Genomic DNA, 10,000 nt, shown 5'->3' with positions numbered 1-10,000 from the left:
GGTCACTATAGTTCCACACTCACTCCAGAGGGCCACTATAGTTCCACACTCACTCCAGAGGACCACTATAGTTCCACACTCACTCCAGAGGACCACTATAGTTCCACACTCACTCCAGAGGGCCACTATAGTTCCTCACTCCAGAGAGCCACTATAGTTCCACACTCACTCCAGAGGGCCACTATAGTTCCACACTCACTCCAGAGGGCCACTATAGTTCCACACTCACTCCAGAGGGCCACTATAGTTCCACACTCACTCCAGAGGGCCACTATAGTTCCACACTCACTCCAGAGGGCCACTATAGTTCCTCACTCCAGAGAGCCACTATAGTTCCACACTCACTCCAGAGGGCCACTATAGTTCCACACTCACTCCAGAGGGCCACTATAGTTCCACACTCACTCCAGAGGGCCACTATAGTTCCACACTCACTCCAGAGGGCCACTATAGTTCCACACTCACTCCAGAGGGCCACTACAGTTCCACACTCACTCCAGAGGGCCACTATAGTTCCACACTCACTCCAGAGGGCCACTACAGTTCCACACTCACTCCAGAGGGCCACTATAGTTCCACACTCACTCCAGAGGGCCACTACAGTTCCACACTCACTCCAGAGGGCCACTATAGTTCCACACTCACTCCAGAGGGCCACTACAGTTCCACACTCACTCCAGAGGGCCACTATAGTTCCACACTCACTCCAGAGGGCCACTATAGTTCCACACTCACTCCAGAGGGCCACTATAGTTCCACACTCACTCCAGAGGGCCACTACAGTTCCACACTCACTCCAGAGGGCCACTAGTTCCACACTCACTCCAGAGGGCCACTATAGTTCCACACTCACTCCAGAGGGCCACTATAGTTCCACACTCACTCCAGAGGGCCACTATAGTTCCACACTCACTCCAGAGGGCCACTATAGTTCCACACTCACTCCAGAGGGCCACTACAGTTCCACACTCACTCCAGAGGGCCACTATAGTTCCACACTCACTCCAGAGGGCCACTACAGTTCCACACTCACTCCAGAGGGCCACTATAGTTCCACACTCACTCCAGAGGGCCACTACAGTTCCACACTCACTCCAGAGGGCCACTATAGTTCCACACTCACTCCAGAGGGCCACTACAGTTCCACACTCACTCCAGAGGGCCACTATAGTTCCACACTCACTCCAGAGGGCCACTATAGTTCCACACTCACTCCAGAGGGCCACTATAGTTCCACACTCACTCCAGAGGGCCACTACAGTTCCACACTCACTCCAGAGGGCCACTAGTTCCACAATCACTCCAGAGGGCCACTATAGTTCCACACTCACTCCAGAGGGCCACTATAGTTCCACACTCACTCCAGAGAGCCACTAGTTCCACACTCACTCCAGAGGGCCACTATAGTTCCACACTCACTCCAGAGGGCCACTATAGTTCCACACTCACTCCAGAGGGCCACTAGTTCCACACTCACTCCAGAGGGCCACTATAGTTCCACACTCACTCCAGAGGGCCACTAGTTCCACACTCACTCCAGAGGGCCACTATAGTTCCACACTCACTCCAGAGGGCCACTATAGTTCCACACTCACTCCAGAGGGCCACTATAGTTCCACACTCACTCCAGAGGGCCACTATAGTTCCACACTCACTCCAGAGGGCCACTATAGTTCCACACTCACTCCAGAGGGCCACTATAGTTCCACACTCACTCCAGAGGGCCACTATAGTTCCACACTCACTCCAGAGGGCCACTATAGTTCCACACTCACTCCAGAGGGCCTCTATAGTTCCACACTCACTCCAGAGAGTCACTATAGTTCCACACTCACTCCAGAGGGCCACTATAGTTCCACACTCACTCACCTTCTCCACCTTGGGGGCGAGGAGGACGCGCAGGGAGGGTCCGGGCGAGGGCGGGTTGGCGTTGGAGGTCTCCCCGTTGGCGTTGGGAGGCGTGGAGAGGCAGGAGAGCGGCGAGGACAGCGTGAGGAAAGGCCGCGAGGCGGGCGAGGAGAGCGGCGACGGGCCCAGGGGGGAGGAGGAGGAGGGGGAGGGGGAGGAGCCCGGACACACCATGGAGAGCGGCCGACCCGATTGGCCGGGGGAGCGCGAGGGGGAGGAGCTCTGGGGCCGCAGCGGCGAGACGGCGGCGGTGGGACGCTCCGGGCTGCCGGCGGGGGGCTGTGGACTACACACGCACGCACGCACACACACACACGCATACGCACACACACACACACACGCATACGCACACACACACACACACACACACACACACACGTACGCACGCACACACACGCACACAGTGACTAAACAGTCCAACTACCTTAAATACTGCACTCACAATCTACTACTCTGTAATGGAGACCAGCTGTGTGTGTGTGTGTGTGTGTGTGTGTGTGTGTGTGTGTGTGTGTGTGTGTGTGTGTGTGTGTTATTCTTGGCAGTTCTTTCACAATAGCCTCCCAGAAGGAACTTTAAGCACCATCATGTTCACGAAAAGACAGAGACAGAGAGAGAGACAGAGGGAGAGACAGAGAGAGAGAGAGAGAGAGAGAGAGAGAGAGAGAGAGAGAGAGAGAGAGAGAGAGAGAGAGAGTAAATGGAGAGATGCCACATTCAGCCATGAAAAGACTGCATGTGGAAAAGTAGATAAGATGTGTGTGTGTGTGTGTGTGTGTGTGTCTGTGTGTGTGTGTGTGTGTGTGTGTGTCTGTGTGTGTGTGTGTGTGTGTGTATCTAACAATGTCCGCATAATAAGCTGACATGTACGTGTGTATGTGTAAACGCTGTATCTGTGCATGTGTGCATGTGTGTATGTGGCAGAGCGTATACTTGTGTGTGTAAGCATGTGAGTGCGTGTGGACACTTTAGGCCCTCATTCATCAACGCAGCGGACGCCAAGATATGCACGCCGGAATTACCGCAATTTTCGGCATTTAACATTTCCACAAAAACTTTTAACTTGAGCGTGAGCCAGGACAAAAATCCCGTCAGGTCGGGAGCTGTCGTAGGCTTTGTCCTCGGCTGTTTCTCTGTCCTACACAAGCGGAGCAGCATTGTCTGAACTGCTGACAGGCTGTCACAGGCATCTACACACTAAAATGACTCACTCCTAAAACGTATAAAACTAATAATACAGGGCCACTATATAGTTCCACACTCACTCCAGAAGGCCACTATAGTGATACATTTTGTTAAATTAAGAAAAAAGACAACTAGCAAAGTTACCGGTAGTCTTGGTAACCAATGTGCTATTTCTCTTAAAGGGGTTACCGTATTTCTCTTATTATTAAGCGGGCACAACTTGACAAAATAAAAGTGTTCTTTGTGCCTCAACACAATACCTCTCATTTGCTGTGAATCTTTGGAGGGGGATATTTGTGAAACATTTTATTTCCATACTCTGCACCCCAGCGTTGGTTGGTTGGGAGGGGATCCCATTTGTATGAGCTTGCCTTGGTGTGACTGAACTAAACAGGCATAGAGCGCATGGGACCGGACCTTTAGTCTTTTTCACAAATTATTAGTGGACCTTCAGCATTTCCAGTTGAGGACCCCCTGACATAACCTGACGCTGCCAGATCCAAGAAGCTTGCTACACATGTTTGTTTCACAGCTTATTGGGATCTGGGATCGCGGAAGCAAATTCGATGACGGGGCTGTTCCTTTTTTTCAAGATACTCGGTAGATGATTGGATGGGACCGTCTGTCTATCACCGTGTGGGCGTGCAAACACAACCAATCATATTGACGTGTCTATATAGCTTCACATCCGGTTTCGCACATATCCCGCCCCTTAGCTCACGCTGATTGGTTCGGTACGGAGCGGTTCGGTGTTAGCTGAACTCCCTGAGAGATCCCAGATGGAAGCTGTGTTGGGGAACATGCCCAATACCGCCCCCATCTGGCAGCATCTGCTTACCCAGCTGCATGGCGGTGCGCGCCTGGCTGACCGTCTGCTGTCCGGGGGAGGACGAGGAGGACGAGGAGGAGGAGGAGCGCAGGCAGTTCTTCAGCTGCGTGGTGGCCGACTGCGTGCAGGGGGAGGCGGGGCTGGAGTTGACCAGCGGCGCCGAGGGGCGGGGCGCCGGGCCGGGGGAGCCCGACGGAGACGAGGGCGCCGAAGCCCTGTGGGCCACCGAGCCGCCGCCCCCTCCCCCTCCCCCTCCTCCCCCTCCTACCACCGCCAGGCCGCGAGGAGCACCCATCACGAACGGAGCTCTGTGAGAGGGGAGAGAGAGAGAGAGAGAGAGAGAGAGATCATGACTAAATACAGAATGAGTGACCACAGTCTGAGAGTGAGAGGTATTAAGTACAGATCACAGAGTGTGAGTGACAGGTGGGAAGGAGCAGTCAAACAGTGGCAGCGAGAGGAAAGCCCAAAGCACCGCACGCCACGCACACACACACACACGCGCACACACACACACGCGCACGCACACACACACACACACACACACGCGCACACACACACGCACACACACACGCGCACACACACACACACACACACACACACGCGCACACACACACACACGCACGCGCACGCACACACACACACACGCACACGCACACGCACACGCACACACACACAGTGTCAGAGCTGATGACAGATAACCTTCATGCCGACACATCTGTCATCTGCGATGCTCCCGGTAGATAAATCACTCCACATTACATCACTCTCTCTCTCTCTCTCTCTCTAGACCACATAGGACCCTTCAGAACCTCTACTGGTCTGGATCCTCTCTCTAGACCACGAGGACCCTTCAGAACCTCAACAGCTGCCGCGCTACGAGCTTGTAGGTCTGCTATTTTTGAAAAATCGTGAAAATGTGGTGCAAGAATTGAATATATGTTCTTTCAGAGCGAACATTTTAAACACATTTAGTGCCGGAAGTGCTTCAAAATAGGAGCTCTGGGGTGTCGGAGTTGTCTGATTGCTTTTACTCTGAAAGCCATGAACCGGAAACACTTTCCTAAAAAAGTTGACTTGACAAATTGACGATTGACGATCGTTTTAATTTATACGATATATGATCCAAAAAGCGTTCATATTTTGCGGGAGAGACGGATGAGGAGCAGAAATGCAGCGCCAGCATATCGATCCGTTCATCACCACGGAGAGCGCCCTGGATTAGGAGATACGAGTTATTCTTTCCGCCGCGCTAACATGGGAGTCAATGACAAGCTAATAATTGCACAGAGCGTTAGCATACGGCAAGAGAAAAGCCAAAAGCCAAAACAAATAATAAGAAAAATTCTGAATATTCTTATCTCGCCCCGTATCAGCCTAAATCATATTTACAAAAAACGTTTCAGATGGAGAAAAAAAAAAACAGAGATGATTTCAATCGAAATATTTAGACAAAGTCATGCATGGGGCAACTTCCTCAAGACTTTCAAGAAAATCCACTTCAAAATCTCAAATCGGCCGTGCTAGTATCGTTAAAGCAGTTCATATTGTTTGTTCCTCTCCTCATAATGCACCGATATATAAATGATCCGTGGTGAGTTTCATCGGCCCACGAGCGTCCCGTTGGTTCTCTGGGAGAACGAGTGATGTGAGAAACATGATCTCCTGGTGGGCTGTGTGTGTGTGGGGGAGGGGGGGGGGGGGGCTGTGTGTGTGTGGGGGGGGGGGGGGCATTGTGTGTGTGGGGGGGGGGCATTGTGGGGGGGGGGCATTGTGACGGCTCCCCTACTCATGTTCCTGTCAGCAGCGCAGAGACAGACTGCTGAATGGCAGAACGGTGAGCTCTGCGCTGCCTGCCTGTCGACGCCACAACTCCAGAGGTATACAGTTTACACTCGCGTTCTCATGGCCGTTCATATCGATATCCCGCGTGTCACGCTCGCGCAGAGTTATGGCGGTGCGTGCCGTGGTGGAGTGTGTGCGTGTGCGTGCGTGTGTGTGTGTGTGTGTGTGCGTGCGCGTGTTGGAACTAAAGCAAGGAAGCTATACGGAGAAGAATAATCCCCATGTGGAATGAAGAGTACATTTGCGACCAAAACAGAACATATAAACTACTTGCACGATTATTATGACTCTAAAGAAAGTGCACGCACATACAATTTGCGCACGCACGGACATACGCACAGACATACGCACAGACGCACGCACAGACGCACGCATGGACATACGCACAGATGCACACACGGACACACTGCACCTTACTCCTTTATCTGTCCGAGCTCTCTTTTTCCACCTGTGTGTGTGTACGTGCGTGCGTGCGTGTGTGCGTGCGTGCGTGCGTGCGTGCGTGCGTGCGTGCGTGCCAGTCCGGCTGTCTTTGGCAGCCTCTCATTATCATATTGAGAGATTTCTGAGCTGCACTGCAGACAAAAAGGAGAGGGGAGACACAGCCTGAGAGAGAGAGAGAGAGCTAAATAACACAGGGGGGAGAGAGAGAGAGAGAGAGAGAGAGAGAGAGAGAGAGTCCACTTGCGTAAAAATAACAAATTGCCTCTCATCTGATTACCTCCCCTCCTCTCCCTCCTCTCCCTCCTCTCCCTGTTTCTCTCCGTCTGCCTGTCTTCGCCTCAGCCTCGTTCCTACTCACTCAGTCGCGTGGCGTTGGTGTTGCGTGCATGGCCAAAAATAGCTGATCTACAAGCTCACAACCTCCGCCAATACATGCACTGTATACATGTGCTCGTATAGTACACTGTAGAGCGGTTGTTTTTGTCTGCGTGCGCGACACCGTCGCGCACGCAGCATACGACCGAGGAGGCGTCGTCACAGATTGCGTAACCGCTGGATGTGAGAACCATTGACATCTGACACTCTCTCCTCTCCCCCTCCTCATCTCTCTCCCCCTCCTCATCTCTCTCCCCCTCCTCATCTCTCTCCCCTCCTCATCTCTCTCCCCCTCCTCATCTCTCTCCCCCTCCTCATCTCTCTCCCCCTCCTCATCTCTCTCCCCCTCCTCATCTCTCTCCCCCTCCTCATCTCTCTCCCCCTCCTCCTCATCTCTCTCCCCTCCTCATCTCTCCCCCTCCTCATCTCTCTCCCCCTCCTCATCTCTCTCCCCTCCTCATCTCTCTCCCCTCCTCATCTCTCTCCCCCTCCTCATCTCTCTCCCCCTCCTCATCTCTCTCCCCCTCCTCATCTCTCTCCCCCTCCTCATCTCTCTCTCCCTCCTCATCTCTCTCCCCCTCCTCATCTCTCTCCCCCTCCTCATCTCTCTCCCCCTCCTCATCTCTCTCCCCCTCCTCATCTCTCTCCCCCTCCTCATCTCTCTCCCCCTCCTCATCTCTCTCCCCCTCCTCCTCATCTCTCTCCCCTCCTCATCTCTCCCCCTCCTCATCTCTCTCCCCCTCCTCATCTCTCTCCCCTCCTCATCTCTCTCCCCTCCTCATCTCTCTCCCCCTCCTCATCTCTCTCCCCCTCCTCATCTCTCTCCCCCTCCTCATCTCTCTCCCCCTCCTCATCTCTCTCCCCCTCCTCATCTCTCCCCCTCCTCATCTCTCTCCCCCTCCTCATCTCTCTCCCCCACCTCATCTCTCTCCCCCTCTTTTTTTCATGTCATATGAAAGCAGGGAATCATATCGCTTCAAATTGACATATAGAGTAATGTCTTATAGAGTATAATGTCTTGCAGAGAAACAGCGAGTTGAGAAAACAGGCTTGAAAGGTTCACTTCCGCACAAAGATGACTGTGGTTTGCATAGAGAGTGTAGAGCAAAGTGGAACGTGGAGTTTTAATATTAGTTAAAACTCCTGATGAGTTTCTCCCTTCCTCTCCTCTGTGGTGCAGGGAATTGGGTTTGTAGCTCCCACGGGAATTTCATTCAGAATATAAGGATGACGAAAACTAAATTGAAACTAACTAAAAACTAAGCTACGATGACTAAAACTAAGACTGAAATATACTGACAATTTCGTCAACAAAAAAAAACTAGACTAAAATGTTAGGAAGGGACTAGTGGACAAGAGATCCAGTACGAGTCATTTTACACTTGGTTGCATGCTGAAAATAGCAGATCTACAAACTCTGCGCTGCGACGCGTTGTGAAGTGTAAAATTACGCCATTACGACGACATCAAGGCCCACCAAAATACATTTTAGTCGACTAAATCTACACAGTTGATTTAGAGTCAAATCGCATTACATTTAGTCGACTAAAACTAGACTAACACATTCCAGGTGACTACAACTAAATGAAAACTGTGACTGTGACTAAAACTAAAAAAGGAAAAATGTGCTGCCAAAAAACCCAACAACCCTCACCTGGACACCGGGGTGACGTAGTTCCTACCTGGACACCGGGGTGACGTAGTTCCTACCTGGACACCGGGGTGACGTAGTTCCTACCTGGACACCGGGGTGACGTAGTTCCTACCTGGACACCGGGGTGACGTAGTTCCTACCTGGACACCGGGGTGACGTAGTTCCTACCTGGACACCGGGGTGACGTAGTTCCTACCTGGACACCGGGGTGACGTAGTTCCTACCTGGACACCGGGGTGACGTAGTTCCTACCTGGACACCGGGGTGACGTAGTTCCTACCTGGACACCGGGGTGACGTAGTTCCTACCTGGACACCGGGGTGACGTAGTTCCTACCTGGACACCGGGGTGACGTAGTTCCTACCTGGACACCGGGGTGACGTAGTTCCTACCTGGACACCGGGGTGACGTAGTTCCCCGGGAAGACGCCGGAGGCGGCGGTCCTCAGCGACGTTCCTTTGAACCAGCCGTCCTGACACTTCTCCGTCACGCGGTACATCTCCCCTTTCCTCAGCTCCAGCTCGTCCGCCTTCTGGGGCTTATAGGCGTACAGAGCCAGGTAGCTGAAGGGATAAACAACCGCCCAGCAACAACACATGTTTATAGGCCTACGGCGCCAGGTAGCTGAAGAAATAAACAACATCCCAGCAACAACACATGTTTATAGGCGTACAGGACCAGGTAGCTGAAGGAAAGGAAACAACATCCCAGCAACAACACATGTTTATAGGCCTACAGCGCCAGGTAGCTGAAGAAGGAATAAACAACATCCCAGCAACAACACATGTTTATAGGCCTACAGCGTCAGGTAGCTGAAGAAGGAATAAACAACATCCCAGCAACAACACATGTTTATAGGCGTACAGAGCCAGGTAGCTGAAGGAAAGGAAACAACATCCCAGCAACAACACATGTTTATAGGCATACAGCGCCAGGTAGCTGAAGGAATAAACAACATCCCAGCAACAACACATGTTTATAGGCCTACAGTGCCAGGTAGCTGAAGGAATAAACAACATCCCAGCAACAACACATGTTTATAGGCGTACAGCGCCAGGTAGCTGAAGAAAAGGAAACAACATCCCAGCAACAACACATGTTTATAGGCGTACAGAGCCAGGTAGCTGAAGGAAAGGAAACAACATCCCAGCAACAACACATGTTTATAGGCCTACAGCGCCAGGTAGCTGAAGGAATAAACAACATCCCAGCAACAACACATGTTTATAGGCGTACAGCGCCAGGTAGCTGAAGGAAAGGAAACAACATCCCAGCAACAACACATGTTTATAGGCCTACAGCGCCAGGTAGCTGAAGAAGGAATAAACAACATCCCAGCAACAACACATGTTTATAGGCGTACAGCGCCAGGTAGCTGAAGAAGGAATAAACAACGCCCAAGCACAACACGTTAGAAGACAGAACAGATAAGGATAAAATACCACTCAGCCTCAACAGGGCCCTTGTTAACCAATTTAGACCTGAGGACGATTCTACAAATGCCTTCTAAATCCTGACCGTTTTCTGAAAAACCTCATGTGTTTCTATCAGTGGTTTTCAAACTATTTCATGTCACCTTGACATGTAACCCTAACCCTAACCCTAACCCCCAAAAATGATAATGTAATTGGCTCCCGGCCCCCGTCTGAAAATATGTTGTTCCAGGGGTTTGCTGTGAAAGAATATATACATATATATATATATATATATATATATATATATATATATTCAAACTCAAAGATTTGCGCCACATTTTCAAG

The 10,000-nt window shown here is 51.5% G+C and overlaps 1 protein-coding gene across 1 annotated transcript in view; it reads right to left on the bottom strand.

Annotated features, from left to right (window-relative positions):
• Window positions 1–10,000, bottom strand: part of LOC308330379 (E3 ubiquitin-protein ligase SH3RF3-like) — a gene marked incomplete at its 3' end in the record, with an annotated part of 115,140 nt that overhangs the window by 12,967 nt on the left and 92,173 nt on the right. The window contains exons 6-9 of the mRNA XM_080785228.1: window positions 8,633–8,803; window positions 3,932–4,230; window positions 3,354–3,363; window positions 1,870–2,194 (exon numbers count right to left, since the gene is read on the bottom strand). Of these exons, the coding sequence (XP_080641354.1) occupies window positions 1,870–2,194; window positions 3,354–3,363; window positions 3,932–4,230; window positions 8,633–8,803 (805 nt within the window). The remainder of the gene's footprint in view (window positions 1–1,869; window positions 2,195–3,353; window positions 3,364–3,931; window positions 4,231–8,632; window positions 8,804–10,000) is intronic.

This window comes from Protomyctophum bolini (assembly GCF_963924005.1).
Source record: "Protomyctophum bolini genome assembly, chromosome: 16".
Lineage (NCBI taxonomy): Eukaryota > Metazoa > Chordata > Actinopteri > Myctophiformes > Myctophidae > Protomyctophum > Protomyctophum bolini.
This window is presented reverse-complemented; position numbering and strand designations above follow the sequence as displayed.